At 39.3% G+C, this 17,876-nt stretch overlaps 1 protein-coding gene across 2 annotated transcripts in view; it reads right to left on the reverse strand.

Annotated features, from left to right (window-relative positions):
* Positions 1-17,876, reverse strand: part of LOC141564207 (ultra-long-chain fatty acid omega-hydroxylase) — a 49,370-nt gene that overhangs the window by 8,998 nt on the left and 22,496 nt on the right. For both annotated transcript variants that reach the window (XM_074306420.1, XM_074306411.1), the window contains exons 3-8: positions 8,909-9,053; positions 3,540-3,593; positions 3,239-3,366; positions 2,746-2,867; positions 1,887-2,154; positions 1,243-1,309 (exon numbers count right to left, since the gene is read on the reverse strand). In XM_074306420.1, the coding sequence (XP_074162521.1) occupies positions 1,243-1,309; positions 1,887-2,154; positions 2,746-2,867; positions 3,239-3,366; positions 3,540-3,593; positions 8,909-9,053 (784 nt within the window). The remainder of the gene's footprint in view (positions 1-1,242; positions 1,310-1,886; positions 2,155-2,745; positions 2,868-3,238; positions 3,367-3,539; positions 3,594-8,908; positions 9,054-17,876) is intronic.

Genomic DNA, 17,876 nt, shown 5'->3' on the forward strand with positions numbered 1-17,876 from the left:
GGTACCCAATTTCCTGCCAGAGTGAGTGAGAAGGCAACTAACAGCAAGGTAAGTTACCTTATCCAAAGTGAGAGCACTGAACTACCCAAGAAGGAAACAAAGGCAAACCTTGAGTCTCAGTCAAAAGAATGATGTTCCTGTCCTTTCTCTGTAACAACCCTCACTCCTCACCTCTAGGAAAGTCCTCTCCTCCCTCCATGTCTCTCCTCCCTTCCCTTCCCTTCTCTAACCCCCTTCTCACTCTCCTCCTCACCACTAGTTGGCTATATCCCAGTAGGCAAATTGCACTAGGCCTAAGATAAATCCCCAGTAAAAAAAAAAAAAAAAAAGGAATTCCAGGAAATCTCATTTAGAGAAGTGTTATGGGTATTGACAAATTAAAAGACCTAGGTTTAAATCTGGGCACTGATGCCTACCAGCCAGTCGGCCTTCGGCAAGTCATAGGATCACAGGATCATCTCATTGAGCCTCTCAGCCTCAGTTTTCTCATCTGTAAAATGGGGAGAACAATCTTGCTACCAGCCCCAAGGGCAGGGGGGAAGTTGTTGTAAAGAAAATAACCATAACCATTCACATCGATATAGCACTTATTTGGGAAGTTTCATAAAGCATTCTACAAAAGGGCTTATTTAATCATTATGACCACTGTAAGAGATAGATGCTAAAAAAAAAAAAAAAAAAAAAAAAAAAAAAAAAAAAAAGGCTCAGATTTGTCAAGATTGAACAGGTAAGAAGTATTTGTGGTGGTCTTAATACCCAGATCTTCCTGCCTCCTAGTCCGGTACTCTATGCACTGAACCACACTGCCTCTCAGAGTCCAAAGTACACTATGTACCTTAAATGAGATAGACGTGTAAGCTATGGGGTTGTGGGTTTTTTAATGTGGAAAGATTAAGACATCCTGAAAAGAAAGCATTTTATGAACCCAAATATTGTTAGGGTAAAACTATAATTTAGATTTAGATGGGGCCAGATCCTAGATATACTCTCAATAGAACCTACAGCCCATGAACCACCTGAATGCTTAACTAATCTTCCTAAACAGAAATTCACGATCTTCCAGCCTTAAGCACAAAATGATTCTGAGACTGGGGTGGGACGTCTGTCTGGGGTCTGATCATCCCTCTGACCATGCTAGGAACTCTGAATACATGTCTTCCAGTATCCCTTTCAGCTGGGTCCTGTGAGCCTCCTCCTCTTCCTTGACTTTTCCGACCCCCGTTCCCTTCCTGGGGTTCTCACCCTCAAACATGAAGGTATCTGCCTCTGCTCGGATGTCTTCATCTGACAGCTGCCTCCCATCTTCATCCTAGAAGGGATTACAGTTGGGAATGATGGAGCTTACCTCTACCCATAAGAGGTAAAGGCCAGGACAAGACATCTGGCTCACCCTCCAGACTCCCAGGGAAGGGAAGGTGGTAGATGGCACTCGCTACCCAGTGCCATGTGGAGGAACAGCAGAGAGGAAGGAAGAGAAGTAGGAATCAATCACCAAGCAATTGTTCAGTCACTGCTGTTTCAGGCTGTGAGCTCATGCAAAAACAAAGGCAAAACAGTCTCTGACTTTAAGCAGATTAGATTCTAATGGAGGACAAAGGGCACAAAGGAGAAGTAGCATGGAAGGAGAGCAAGAAAAGGGAGAAGAAGAGGAAAGAGAAGGGGGAAGGAGAAGAGAAGAGGAATTTGGAAGAAAAGAAAAAGGGAAGGGAAAGAAAACAGAAAGAAAGGAAAAGGGAAGAGAGGCAAGAAGGGAGATGAGGAGAAAGAAAGGATTTGCCAGGGGGTCCTGAGAGAGGGATAGTTCAGAGAACTGGCATAAAGTCCAAGTCAGGCTTTGACCATGACTCCAGCCCTTCCTCACTCCACCCTCAGCCTCCCTTGCTCACCTTGGCCAGCAACAGCACATCAATGAAGTCCAAGGTCTTGCCCTGCTTGGACTTGAGCCAGGCTTCTGCCCCCTGCTTGTTGAGAGCCTGCCGCCTCTCCTGTATGACCTCAGTAGTGAAGTGATGCACGATATCACAGGCCTCTTTAAAACGCCGCCCATCTGCAGTCCGGTAGTAGATGAAGTCCAGATGGTGGTGGACCCTGTACTGGCGCTTCACTACCAGAGCACTCAGCTCAATAATGGCTGTGATGTAGTCACTCATCTTCCTACAGGGCAGAGGAAGCACCAAGTTACTTATGGGTAACAGCAGCCTCAAGGGGCTGAGGGGGACACTGGTCATTCTGCCCTAAACCTATTTTAACTTGTGGATTAGAATCATGGAATATAGAAAGTCAATGCTGGGAAGGCCCTTAGAACCCAGAATGCTAGAGACTGGGAAGGACTTTAGAACATGGAATGTCAGAGCTGGAAGTTTCCTTAGATGTCAGGATGTCAGAGCTGGGAGGATCCTTAGACCCTGGAATGCCAGAGGTAAAAAAGGAACGTGGAACTTCAAACCTGGGAGGGACCTTAGAACATGGAACGTCAGAGGTGAGAGGGACCAGTTGGGAGAGGTTGGACTGAATGACTTTTAAGGTGCCTTCCTGCTCTAGAGTCATATATGATCCTATTGTCCTCCTTCCTTGTAGAGGAGGAGAGGTGGAAAAAAAGCAATTTTGCATTCACACCAAAAGAGAACCCTAAAGAGATAGGGTAACATTCAGGTAGCTGGTTATTTCCTTCCCCTATCAGTCCTCATTTCCAATCATGGCTGGCCCAGGGCTACTGAGACCAGAAGCTAACTCCTAACTACTCACTCCTGGCAGTCACTGTTATAGCTGAAAACACATTTCTGCAAACTGTCCAAGGTCATGAGACTGACGTGCTCAAACATATCCAAGGAGACCATGGCCCCAGCAGCCAAACGATTCCACTTGGCCTGCCCAAGAGAAAGGTGATATCATCAGTAAGGGATGGTAGGCTTCCTGCCAACAACAGTACCCAAGCCCAATGGCAACAAGCCAAAGCATAACATATCCACTGAGACCCCAAAAGGATGAAAGGGATAGAGTACAAGAGAGCAGGAAGAGGAGATCTGAAGGAAGGGATCACAGAGTTTAGATTTAGAACTGAAAGAAATCATCCGGTCCAACCCTGCCCCATTTTACAAAGTAGGAAGCTGCAGCTCACAAATGGGAAGTGAGTACCCACTGTTGCCCACGGAGAAGGGCAGAGCCAAGATTTGAATGTAGGTTTTTAGGTTCCAACTCTAACTCTCCATTACTCCCAGGGAACAGGAAGAAGGCTCACATGCATGATATCTGTGCATTGGTTGTAGATCTTCATATAGGGCTTGAGGATATCAAAGTGAAAGGCCGGGGTTAACAGGCGCCGATGGCGGCTCCATTTATCTCCTTTGCTCAGCAGCAGCCCATCTCCTGGTCAGAGAGAAACATTCTAGTTTCAAGCAATTCAGTCGCCTAGGCACCTGCCCCATCTTGAATCAGGAAGATGCTAACATATCTGCTCCTCCCCTAAAACCCATTATCGCCCACCTCCCTGCTCAGTCACCTTCTCCTGAGTCAGAGACCTAAGCCTGACCTCCACTCACCCAGCCAGGGGGTCAGGAAACCATAGAAGAGTTTGTCCTTTGGAGCAATGGCCGCTATGAGGAAAGAATAAGGGGTGTTTAAGAATTCTGTCGCAGGTCTATGATCACAATCCTGTGACTTCCCAATCCCCCAGCTTCACTGGACATGTGGCTCTGCCAGCTCTGCCTGGGTTCCTACATTCTGACACAGCCTCTGTATCCATCTCCAGATTGATTCCCTCAATCTCTATTCATCCAATCCTTCTTCCCAATAACAACAAAATTCTTGCCCTTAAATCCAAGTTGATAGTTTGTCTCATATCACTGGCAAGTCTTAAAAATTCAGTTAAATTTCTGGATCACAAGATGGAGTATATGGAAGGGCATCAGAAATTATATATTGACTTTATCAGTGGAGTGGATGCAACAGTGAACAGTGACTATTAAAATTCTGTAGTATCATTTTAGTCATATTTTTCTGATAAGAAATAGCATTTTTATTTTAAATAAAATAATGTAACTCAATGAATCTTTGGTGGAGAAAAAAAAAGTATCCAACTGTGGTATCATTTTAGGAAAGTGTTTTGTTTTTTCAAAGGAAGGTAAAAAGATGTTTCAGATTTTCATTTAATGCTTGCAGTAACTAACAGGAGCCCCATAGAGTTGCTTCCTCTCCTTCCAGTGCTAATGGTAACATCAAATGTACCTTTAGTCTGGCCCAAGCACATGGGACCACCAGCAGCAAAGAATAATGGGCAGATAGATGCATAAAAGCTATTTGGAACCATGCCTCCAAAGTCACTAAACCTTTGACCCAGCGATACCACAACTAGGCCAATATCCCCAAAGACATCAAAGAAAGAGAAAAATGGCCTCAATGTACCACAATAGTTATGGCAGCCCTTTAAATAGTTTATATTTATAGCAGCTCTTCTGTGGTGGCAAAAACCTAGAAACTAAGGGGATGCCCATTGACAGGAGAATGGCTAACTAATAATGGTCTGTGCATATGATGAAACATGATTATTCTGTAAAGAATGAAAGAGTCAGTTCCAGAGAAAACTGGTAAGACTTGTATGAATCAATGGAGAACGAAGGAGAAAAATTAAGATAATGTTTGTAAAATGCTTGACAAAACCTTGAAGTGTTGTTTGCTAGTCATTATTATTACATACCATGTACTGTGCTAGTTGCTAGAATTATGAGTATAAAGAAATAAATAATTTCTACTGAAAAGAAACATATCATAGTGATAAGACCATAAGAAGAGAGAAAGGGGAGGTATGGGGAGAGAGAAAAAGAGAGAGATGCATAAATGATATGCATTCATGTTACATAATGTATACTATATGTGCAATGTACATAATGTAGAGTGCTAAATCTGTGATCCTATGACCTCTTTGAGATTCAGTTCACACATCTATAAAATAAGGATTTGATCTTAGAGGCAATAGGAAACCATGGAAGAAAACTGAATAAAGGAATGACCTGTTTTAACAATGCTTAAGAAAAATTACTTTTTGTAGCAGTACATAAGATAGATTGGGCAGCTAAGCAGCACAGTAGATAGAGCACCAGATCTGGAATTAGGAAGATTCATCTTTCTGAATTCAAATCTGACCTCAGCCACTTACTAGAGCTATGACCCTGCACAAGTCACCTAACTCTATTTGCCTCAGTTTCCTCACCTGTTAAATAATCAGGAGAAGGAAATGGCAAACCATTCTAGTATCTTTGCCAAGAAAATTCCAAATGAGGTCATAAAAAAGTTAAAAATGATTGAACAACAACAGGATAAACTGGAGTGGGGAGAGGCTTGGGCTGGGAGACTAGTTAGGAAGTTGTTGCAATAGTGTAAGTGAGAGGTGAGGAGAGCCTGAACTAGGGTGGTGATTGTAAGAATAGAGAGAAGGTATCAGATGCAAGAGATATCATGGAAGTGGAAATGGCAAGATTTTTCTGAACCCAAGTGTAGGACTTTATATTTACCCCTATTAAATTTTATTACAAGTTTCAAAATTCTCACCTCTCTGTTCTAGGACCTTAAGTGGCTCAGAGATATGGGACCCAAATTTCTAGAAAAATGGGATAATTTTATCCCTGATATTTTCTATCCTGATTCTGTCATCTACCATCTCTCATTATTATTATTATCATCATTAACTATCTCTCATTATTATTATTTTTATTACATACTATGTACTGTGCAAGTTGCTGAAACCATAAGTATAAAGAAAGAAATAATCTCTACTGGAAAGAAACTTATGTCATAGTAGATGAAACCATAAGGAAAAAGAGAGAAAGAAAAAGGGAAAAATATGCATAAATGACATGCACATGCATAATTTATATGTATATATGAGTATAATGTATAATATATATGCAATCCTACATAATGTAGAGTGCTAAATTTATGATTTTATGATCTCTTCAAGACACAATTTACCCATTTGTAAAATAGGGATTATGCATTTCACACACATACACACCCACACTAGCAAACAGCTAAGTGAATTAGAAAAGACTTTTCTGTATTTAGCCCTCTGCAGATCATGACCTCTAGGGCCAGAATCATCAGGGTTTTTTTGTTTTATGGCCCCATTTGATAGCCTGGTGAAGCCTAGGAATTCCTTCTAAGAATAATATTTTGTTGCTATATTTCATTGAAATCAATGCTAAATTTTAGTTAGAGCTTAGTGGAAAAGAAAGATATTATTTTCCCTCCATCCAAGTTCACAAATATCTTTAAATCTTTAAATAGACCTTGTGAACTTCAGATTAAAATGTCCTCATTCAAGTCATCAATGACTAACAAACATAGAGCCAAACATGGATCCTTGGGGCACTTCACTAAAGGCTTCAAGTTCAAGTTTCAGCAATTCCTGCTGTCATATATGTTTGTATATGTATAAGGTCCAAAAGACAATCTAATATAACAACATACCAAAAAAATGAGAACAAAGCTAGAGAAGACCTTTCCCAATGAGCTGAGAAAATATACCTTGTCTGAAGAGGTTACTCTGTGAATGTAGTTCCTGTTTGACTAGTGTCGGTCCTAGATGGGGATAAAACCCAGGCAGAGCCTTTGGAGGGTGGGGCTTTGGATGGATGGGCCCCACAATAGGCCTAAGACACTGGGCTCCGAAGCCCCGGGACAGAACACGTATTCTTCCGTGCTGCTCCCTGAGGTGACTCATTGGGACCGCAAGCAGCTCCACCCAAGGGATCTCTTTGGTCCTGGATTGCTCCATCACTTTGGGAATATACTCATCCCATCACACCCAGTCCCACTGAGTCAATAGTGAGGCTCAAATATAAAAAGGCTGAAGCCTTCAGTTGATGGAAGCAATGAGTATAGAGGAACAATGTCTTGACCATAGAAGGTGCTTAATAATTGCTTGCTAAACCCAACTCTAGTTCTAGTGGTGATTTAGTCTTTGATCTTGGACAAGGCTTACAGCTTTCTGAGCCTCATCTATAGAAGGAAGATAGAATTCCTTGCCAGCTACTCTCCCTATAGAAGGGGAATGGGGGTACAATTGAACTAGAATGAAGCAAGTACAATATAAACACAACATAATTTCCCAGAAAGGAGAAGCAAAACAAAGAAAAGCTTTTCCAAGGACACGAATCTTGAGCTGAACCTCCAAGGGATCTAGCTCCTCCTAAAATGTGGGATTCCAGATCTATGAAACAGGAAACAAATGAGTAGACTATCCAAGTCAAGCCCAAAAGAAGGAAGGGAGTTTCTTCTCAACAATGTGACTGAACAACATGGGACAAAAAAAAAACAAGCCTCTTGGGCAACACTCTCCATTGAGACACTTCCTGTGGCCTGGCCCAGAACTTCTAGTGGGTGGGAAGGCCCTAGGAACAGGGGCCCCTGAAGCTCACAGTCTACTCTGCCAGCAGGGTTCAAGGTCAATTCAACTTCACAGTGGAGGCTTCTCTGGCACTTACATATTACAAAGTAGGAAGGAGGTGGAGTAAAAAGATAAGAGGATTATTGGAAGGGAGAGTAGTACAGCCAGCCCAGGAGTTTGGGCAGTTGGGCAATCCTGTCTCCTTCCTTTCTCTATGCCACCTTCAGAGAAATGGGAAATTATCTCCACTGAATCACATCAGACCCTTAAGCATGAAATATGTCCTACAGGTCCTATTCACCTCTATTAAAGTTCCAGCGGCTCCCTCAGCATAACAAGGAACTTCATGGGATGATAGAGTAAGGCCTGGGAAAAACCTGAAAGACCATCCTATTAGGGAAATTCAAATCCTACTTTCCATGCTTATTAGAGTGACTCTGTGCCTGTGTCTTCTCTAAAAGGAGGGGAGTTCTACGGATACCCTTTAAGCCCCTTAGAGCACTAACACTATGATCCTATGATTTCTCTGAGATTCACTTTCCCCATCTATAAAATAGAGATAATCAGGCTCATGCTACCTACCTTTATAGAATTGCCATGAAAAAAGCACTTGGAAAAATATAAAGCACTAGAAAAAGGGTTTTTGACCCAGGATATATGAATAAATTTCAGTGAGTCCATGAACTTGGATGAAGGAAAACATATATATTCTTTTTTAAATTTTATTTTTAATTTATGAAATATAATAAGCATTTCCATTGCATAGTATAAAAAAGATGATTGCACATGAAAAATGCAAATCTGCTATGTACAACTTACTATTCCTTTCAAATATTCAATAAAATTATTATGTAAATTTCTCTTTTTTTTCCTTCCCATCCTCCTAACCTCTGCCCTAGAGATGGCTACCAGTGGATCAATTGAGGATATGGCTAAACAAGTTATGATATATTATCGTGATAGAATACTACTGAATTGATGAGTTCAGTAATCTTAGAAAAACATGGAAAGACCTACACGAAATAAAATGAACAAGACCAAGAGGATATAATATACAGTAACAATGGTAACTATAAAGGACATATGAAGAAAGATGCTATTTGCATCAAGAGAAAGAACTGATAAATAGAAGTATAGAATCATTTTTTATTATAGCTTTTTATTGACAAAACGTATACATGGGTAATTTTTCAATATTGACCCTTACAAAAACTTGTATAGAATCATTTTAAATGCATACAGTATTGTGTATATGTGTGTGTATCTTTATTTAATAGAATTTGGGTTTTTGTGACCCTTTGTATTTTATTTTATGCATTTAAAAATATTCTGAGAAGAAATCCATGGATTTCATTAGACTGACTGCCAAATGACACTGATGAAGCATGTCTACACTAGAGAACTCTGAACTTGTCATAGAAAGTATAAAGGGAAGAAACAGCAAAGCTAGAGAAAAGAGCAGGACCCCTCCATATCCTATCCCCAGCCCTCTCCCTGAGTTTGCTGGAAGAGAGCAGTTGCACTTACCTGAAGCTCCCAGGAGGGGTTTGATGTAGTCAGGGTGCACCAGGACCAGCAGGGGCAGGAAAGGCCCTATCCAGACAAGGACAATATGGTGCATTCTGTTGAGGACCTGCATTTCGTCTCGGAGACCCCTCTCATTGGGCAGGTACTGAAATCAATCACATAGATGGCCACCAGTTCCCCCAGGCCTCAGGGCTCAGGGGAGTGGGGCTAACGCTAGCATTCCCGCCATTCCTCCCCCCCCCCCTTATCCCAGCTCATTAGGGAGCTTGAATTGAACCAGACCTTGGAGAATATTCCTCCCACCCAATTTCATACACTTGAGCATCTAGTTTCTTACCAAGGTGGCCCACTGGACAGCCTAGAGCCAGGAAGACTTGAGTTCAAATTTAGCCTCATACATTTACTATCAAAGTGACTCTAGGCAAGTCATCTATTTACTCAGGTTCTTCAATTGTAAAATGAAGATAATAACAGTACCTACTTTCCAGAATTGTAAGGATCAAGTAAGGTAAAATTTGAAAAGTGCTTAGCACAATGACTGGCACATAATAGGTGCCTGAAAAATGCTTATTTCTTTTCTTCCTGTCAACTTTCCTTGAATACTTCCAAGGAACTGGAATGTAGGACCTTAGAGATTTTCTTAAGACCTCTCTGCAACTCATTCCATTATTTCCTAAGTTTAGCCATTAGAAAGTACTTCCTTAAGTGTCATCTACATCCAGAGAGAGAATTGTGGAGATGATTATGGCTCAAAACATAGTATTTTCATCTTTTTGTTGGTTATTTGTTTGCTTGTTTTTTTCTTTCATTTTTTTTCACTTTTGATCTTATTTTTCTTGTGCATCATAATGAATATGGTAATGTGTTTACAATAATTTCACATGTTTAGCTTATATCAGATTGCTTATTGTGGAGGGAGAGAGATAAAATTTTGGAATTCAAGGCTTTGTAAAAGTGAATATCAAAAACTATCTGTGCATATATTTGGAAAAAGAAAATATTATATTAAAAAAAAAAAAAAAGAAAATACTTCCTTGACTGTGATTGGTGATTAAAAAACAGAATCTGTTGTCAGAGGATTTGGGTACAGATCTTATCTAGTATCCTTGCCTCAAATGTGATTTCTAGTCACTCAGTTTCCCCTTTTCTGAACTTCTTTATTTCAGCCCTAAATCTCCCTAATAACTTTTACCCACTGAGGCTATAGAAAATGTTTATCCTCTCTTCTATAAGACAATCCTATAAATATTTTAGGACAGATCTTATGTCCCCTCTCTGACCCCCAGGCTAACCCTGATCCAAGTCTTCTTCATTCACTCCTCATACACAGAGAACATCCTAGTATGAAAATGCCCTCCACAAAACAGATTACAACTACCTGTACCCTAGTAGAAAAGAAAAGTTATATGTAAAATGTATGGGATTGCCTGTCATCTGGGGAGGGAGTAGAGGGAGGGAGGGGAAAATTTGGAAAAATGAATACAAGGGATAATGTTATAAAAAAATTGCTCATGCATATAATTATAAAATTTATAAAAATTATAAAATTGCTCATGCATATAATTATAAAATTTAAAAAAGAAAGAAAATAAAAGTTATTTGGGATACGTGCCTAAATTCCACAAGTAATAAGCACCAAAAGTGGGATTTGAATCCAGCTCTTCCTCTCTCCAAACTTAGCACTCTATCCTCTATACTACTGGTTTTTCATATTTGTATTTACAGTATTTACCATGCCGTTGCCAATGTTTCTTAAATTGAAGATTTACAGACTTCTCATCACGGTTGCTCTCTTCTGAGGACTCATGTCTAGAAGGCCCTCCTCTCTGAACTCTTAGAATCCGTAATTTTCTTCAAAGTTCAACCACCATCTAGTTTGTATTTATCCATAAAGTTCACATTGTTTCTCATAGTTAGAATATAAGTTTCTTTAGAGAACTCGGTTTTTCTTTCTGTCTTCCTAATGTCTAGCATAGTTTCTTCCACATAACTACTTAATAAATGTTTGCTGCCTGATGATCAGTCTCTTACTAAAATATAATGTGCAGAACTAACATAATAGTAAAGACTTTACAATACAAAGAATTAACTAGGATGGTTGAATCTAATCACCTTTGATTTGGCTCCCCATACCAGCTAATAATGAGTTCAATCAGGTTCTTTTATCCTACATTATATATATTTCAGGAACTGATTAATTAATTAATCCACATGACTCCATCCCTACACAAATAACAGACAGCAGTCCCTCCCTGTCTTAATGCAAAAATGTCAAACTTAAACAGAAAGGTGGACACCTTACCACAAATAAAGCTTCCATGGTGCATATTGACTCAGATTACCACATACTAACATTACCTATGTTTTATTGTTTTTATTTATTGTTAACTATTTCCCAATTACATTCCAATCTGCCAATAAGTATTATGAGCTAATATTGCATGTTTGGCACCTGTGCCTAAAGGAACATAAGTCAATGGAGACAAAAAATGAACATCAAGCAGATACCTTCCTAGAGACAATGTACTCTGAATTCAGCTCATCCCACCTTCAGACAACTGATATACAGGCCATCTCCAAGCTCATCCTCAAAGTCTTCCTAGGTTGGAAGAACCTTCTAGCACTTTATCTCAGCTAACATAACTAGGGGAACTAGTGTCTCCTCTATTCAAAGATGAAACATCAAAGTACTTCCAAATCTTACAATAAACCTTTTTTTTTTTTTTTTTTTTTTTTTTATCAATCTAGGTTTTCGGGCCTGTAAATTCCTTTACAGGGGACTCTCGAGCTGCCACTAGACCTCATTTAACTTTGTATCCTTGCGCTGAATCCAAAGGGGTTGCAGGGGAGCTCCATTTGACTCCCTGTACCCCAAACCTGCCACTAGACCTCAATTAATCCTAATTTTATTTAGGTATCCCTTATCTAGATCTCACCATTTGGTTATACCTCATCAATGTGGTGAATAAAGCACTGGAAAACTTGAGCTTAAATCCAGATTGTGATACTTAGTAGCAGTGTCATTTTAAAAGTCATTTAACTTCTGTCTGCCTCAGTGTCCTCATCTATAAAAATATTAATAGCACTTGCTTCCCAAGATTGTTATAAGGATCAAATGAGACATTTGTCTAGCCTATAACAGGCACTTCATAAATGCTTTCTTCCTTCTCCCAGACTTTAGTTCAGTGCTCTATTTATAATAGGTATTTAATATTTCTCGAATTAAATTAATACTGAAATATTCTAATAGATCTGTGATCTCATCAGTCACAACCCTTCCATGCCTGCCCTTCCTGTGGAACTCTGATTTAAAAACTGGCCACAGGAGAGCCATCAGATGGGGAAAAGATCTTTATTTTCTCTCAACACTCTAGCTTTCCAACTGTCATCCTCTGCTTTTGCCACATGACCAATCCACTTCTCTTCCTCTCATCCAATTCCTTCTTAATGTCCTTTACTCCAGTTCTTCTCTGAGGTTCCTCACTAATCATGTAGCGGTTTGCTCTCATTTCCACATGCCCTTCCTTTGCCTTCTGGTTGATACTCATCTTATGCTCTTCAGGATACGGGTGTCCTACATCTTACTTTCAAATAGTAATCTCAATATAATTTGCTTTTTGTAACTTGGGGCTCAAGCCTGGGCATTTTCTTGGAAAAAGAGAATTGTTTTATCTTGGTTTCAAAGGGTATTAGCTATTTTGGGTCTTCTTCAGAAAGGTCACTTGAGGAAGAAAAAGACTTTGGGAAGACATCCCAGCATGCCTTGAGTATAATCCTATTTCCAGCTTTCCACTTTAGAGACTTTGGAGAACTTCCCCTTGAGTGAAATCAGAGACTTTTACTTGAGTTAAAATATCTCACCCCCAGGAGAGTTCATTCCTTCTGTGTATTGTCTTGTATATTCTAATCCGTATAACTTCTTTGGTTTTTTGTTTGCTATTGTCTTTGACAAATGAGTTTATTCTCTATTCATTCTTTTGATGTTGTGTAACAAGCTTAAAGTGGGAGGTGTGTCAAGTCTTTGTATGTAGCTTGAGGAACTCCTTTCTGGTTAAGAGATGGAAATCTAGAAAACGGTGTGAAGCTAAAAATTATTTCCCCTAGTTTAGCATTATTTAGAGGGGCAGAAAGACATAATTCTAGTCCAGTACCTCCTGCCTGAGGAGGGTAGAAAGCTTCCAATCTCCTACATCCATGCTTCCCTACAGCTGAGCTTTTTTTCCTCACTCTATTTTTTTCCACTTAATAGTATTTTATTTTTCCAATTACACATAAAGATTGTTTTCAACATTCATTTCAACATTTAAACAAAATTTTGAATTCCAAATTTTTCTCTTTTCTTCCCTCCAATTTTCCATTTCTAAGAGTAAGCAATCTGATATAAGTTATGCAGGTACAATCATGTTAAATATATTTCTACATTAGTTGTGTTGTGAAAGAAGAATCAAAAGGGAAAACCACAAGAAAGAAAGAAAAGGAAAAAAAGTGAAATTAGTATGCTTCAATCTATGCTCAGACTCCATAGTTCTTTTTCTAGATGTGGACAGAATTTTAGAATTATCTTGGATCATTTTATTATATACAGCTGCACCTTTGACAAATTCATGTGAACATACACATATATTACACATGATACCCTTTCTCTCCAAAAACAACAAAAACAACAAAACAACAACCAAAAAAAAAAAAAATCTGTGTGTGCATACACATACACACACATATTCATTATATTTTAATGGGAAGTTTGAGGTCCATAAAAGATAATTGCAATTTCCTGAAAACAATTCAACCTGCTCTCCTTCACCTACTTCCCTCCTCTTTTTCAATTTTGGACCCAGATAATCATTTACCTATACTATCTGACCAGGAGATAGATAGATAGATAGATAGATAGATAGATAGATAGATAGATAGATAGATAGATAGACAGACAGATAGATGATAGACAGACACAAATTTGTATAAGGTGTTCATCCAAATACATATTGAAATGAGGACAATAGACGCTCCTTCACATTTTGTTTTGTTTTGTTTTGATAGGCAGACTTCAAAATCCATTGAGTGAGCAATTAAAAATCTCTTCCAGGAAATGACAGTTTCCTGGTATTTGATGCCATTAATCACAAGGTCATTAGCAAATAGGAAAACGTTGTAAAGGACATCACCACCCGTAGATAATCAATTCTTGTTAACCTAATTTGTGCCACATCACCTTTATCACCTTTGATGAGCATATCTCCCTTCTATACCTCGCCTGATATTTATAAGAGCATCTTGGACAACATAATTTTTGTTGTTACATTTTTGAAGGAAACCTCAATGACTTTGTTTTTTATTTTTTATTTTTTTTCCTTGAGGCTGGGGTTAGGTGACTTGCCCAGGGTCACACAGCCAGGCAGTGTTAAGTGTCTGAGATCAAATTTGAACTCGGGTACTCCTGAATTCAGGGCTGGTGCTCTATCCACTGCGCCACCTAGCTGCCCCCTATTGTTGTTTTTTAAACCTCTAAGGCAGTTCTGCTGAATTAAGTGCTTTTTAAAAATCAACAAGCAATACAAATAATGGAATTTTATGTTCTCTATATCTCTCAGATAATTGTAAGATAGTAAAAATGTTGTCTATCGTTGTTTATTGCTTTTGAAAACTTGCCTCTTCCTACTAATAGTCTTACTGAGTATTCTTTTGATTTGTCTATACATAGTTCTTTTAAAGACTTTGAATAGGTGGGAGAGTAGGCACACAGATCAGCAATTATGGAGTTCACATTCATAGACTTATAGGCACACAGCTGGAAAGGGCCTTAGAGGCCATCTAGTTCAGTTCCTTTATCATATCTGATTATATGTCTTTTCAATCTAATGAGGAAATGAGGGTAGGAACTGGGTCATGTTTCACTTTTGTTATTCTACCTCCTCTCACAATTTGCTTTAGCCAGTCTGTTTATTAAGCTTTTGTTTGTATAAAAATTTTTATTAAATATTTTAAGTATTTATTAATGTATTGGGCATTTTGCACATCATGTTTAATAAAATTTATTGAATGGAACTAGAATTCTCTCTACAAGACCAAAACTCCCATCTGTTCCCTGCGAAAAATCACTGGCATCTATTTAATGTTGAATTGAAAAAATGATAATAATGATTTCTGCTTATTAGACTGTACGCTCTCTGAGGACAGGAAACTATTTCTTAAACACCTGACATCCCCCACATTTTGCTTGGTGCTTTGCACAAAGTATATAAACATTTGTTGAATGAAAAAAATCCCTAACCATTAGAAAGATCAAAGTGACAGACTTTCTTATCCTGACATTCTCTCCAGCATATAATTATCAATGATAATATCAAGATATCATTCCTATCTACCATAGAGTTTAAAGGTTTTTGTCTTACTGAACAGAATCAGGAACATGGAGCTAGAAGAACTTCAGAGAGCATCTAGGTCAACTCCCTCTTTTTTATAGACAGGGGAACAGAAGCAGAAGGAGATGAATTGTCTGAGATGACTGAGTCTCTGATGTGGGATTTAAACAAGAAACTCAGAAAATAACAATAAAAAAGGATCTTAGACTTGGGAATTTGTCTGGTCAACACAGATGAATTTGGCATCCTTAGATCTTCTCCTCAACCATCAGACCCCCACACTGTCTTGAGATGAAAGTTTCTAAGCTGTTTCCCAACCTCTGCTACTCTCAGAGCTTCTTGTTTGTTGATTCTTCAGGATTGGCCATGGAGTGTTTGCACTTCACTCAAGAACCTCAGCCTCTAGAAGTCTGTTCTTTCTTGGGGTCCTTTCAAGTTGTCTGGTTAACATAATTGTCTTAGGAGAGCTGCTCTCCTTGATTTTTGTTGATTTCTACTGATCTACATTCCCTCTGATGCAATATTCTTTTTTGTGGAGGAAATCTGGAGAACCAAAATCTTTCTGACCTTCTCCACCATCTTCCCAGAATCCTCTTTTCCAATTGTCAGTTAATAGGTCTCCTCATCCCTACCTTTCTCCTTCTTCCCAAATCATACCAAATATGATGTAGAAGAAAGTGCTGAATTTGGGGTCAGACAGTGTTGATTTGAATTCTAGGTTTGTTACATGTGTATCCCTGGATAAATCATTTAACTTAAAATTGTAAAGCTAAAATCAAACACACTCTCCCATTCTCCTGCCATCTGTGTGAGCTTATTCCATTGAACTGAATTAGACAGGATATTTTCAATAAACTGGAACTTTTCCAAATGAGATAGAGTTATCAGCATGCTTCCTTCCTGGACCCATTCCCATGATTCATTAAATGTGGAGAAAAGTATGGTCATTTAACAGACTAGAAGGCAGGGAACTCTTCCACCAGGAGGGGTCAGAGCAGGCCATGTGAAGGAGTCTCCCCTGAAGTGACCCTTAAAGAAAGATATGGAGATAAGGAGGAAAGTGTCCTCCCAACTTAAGAGGTGGTCCATCCCTTTACAGGAACACATTTTGTAGAAGAAAAGAATGAGATGAGGTTATAAAGGTAAAGTAGTGCCAGATTGCAGAAGGTCTTGAGTGCCAGACTAAAGAGGAAATAATAAGAAGTAGGATTTTGAACAAAAGAGGGTCATGACAGGTCTGTGTCTGGCAGAGTAGGAAGAGAAGTCTGCCAGTAAGGGAAAGAGAAGTTGAAGAGAGATTGAGAAGAGAGGTTCCAAGCCATCCACTTACAAAGGAGTTTTCAGAAATGGGTCACTGGAGAGAGCCTAGGCATGATCAGCTTTGAGGTGTGGGTCCTCAGTGACCAGGAGAGGGCAGAGGAATTTCAGAAGTAATCCACCTGTAGCTCTAGTCCCCAGAATATGGTGAAATAATGGTTAACAGCTCCAAACTCTAATAACCTGTCATTATAACTTTCATCATCAGTACATTCATCACTTACTAAAGCATGTGTACATTTTATTAAAATGCCCTCTATAATGAATATCAATAACATAATAATGATTTGCCTTGGCTGTCTGCCTTCTGGAATACTGCCTAGCCACTTCCAGGCAGCTGGCCATGGTGAAGTCTGAGCTAGTCTCCTGCATTCACTCCCTGAACTCCCCTAAGATATCCTCTCCTTGATTCAGACCAGCCCCAATTCAGTCCTTTCTCCCTCTGGGGCCCTTGAGACCAGCCAACAAAGCTAGTTTTTAAGCCAGCCTTTAAGGAATAACAAGCCCATGGTGCTTCCAACTCATTCAATCTAGTGCCAAAGCTTGGGACCCCTAAGGATCAATCAACATGCATTAATTATACCCTTGCTATATATCAAATACTGTGCTTAAGAGCATTAGAGTTACAGAGACATAAGTGAAACAAGCCCTATTTTCAGTAGTTTACATAGGGACATATTTAAATATTTACCTAACGTATAAAGAATGAGGGGGGGGATTCATCTGTGAAGGGAGAGCCCCTGCAGTTGGGGGGAGGAGGGGGAGTGGATTTCAAAACAGTTTCCTAATTACTTTATCAGGCATCATAGAATGTCAGGCATGGATGGAACCTTAAAGATTATGCAGTCTCATCCCCTTCTCACTTTACAGGACAGAAAACTGAGGCTCACAGGAAGAGATTGGCCCAGCATCAGGTCAGTATAAGGTTAAAGAAGGAACTGGTTTTTTCCAAGGGGATGGTCTGGATCTGTTATTTCACCCTGAACTCAGGGTGGGAAATTTCTCTGCAGGAATGCACCTCAACAATTGTCCTTCCCCTTCGATAATAGAGTTTCCTGGGGTACTGAGAGTCTTTCCAGGGACCATAAAGCCAGTAGATGTCGGCAGTAGGATTTGAAACCCACCCACACCCTCTTCCCATTTCTCCCTTCCCAATTCCAAGATGAACTGTCCATCTATTGTATCATCTCTTATGAAAGGTCACAGGACAATAAACTTATAATTAGAAAGGATCCAAGAAGGCACTTAGTCCAACTCATCATTTTACAAATGAGGAAACTGAGGCCCAA

The sequence above is a fragment of the Sminthopsis crassicaudata genome, chromosome 1 (genome assembly GCF_048593235.1).
Source record: "Sminthopsis crassicaudata isolate SCR6 chromosome 1, ASM4859323v1, whole genome shotgun sequence".
Classification (NCBI taxonomy): domain Eukaryota; kingdom Metazoa; phylum Chordata; class Mammalia; order Dasyuromorphia; family Dasyuridae; genus Sminthopsis; species Sminthopsis crassicaudata.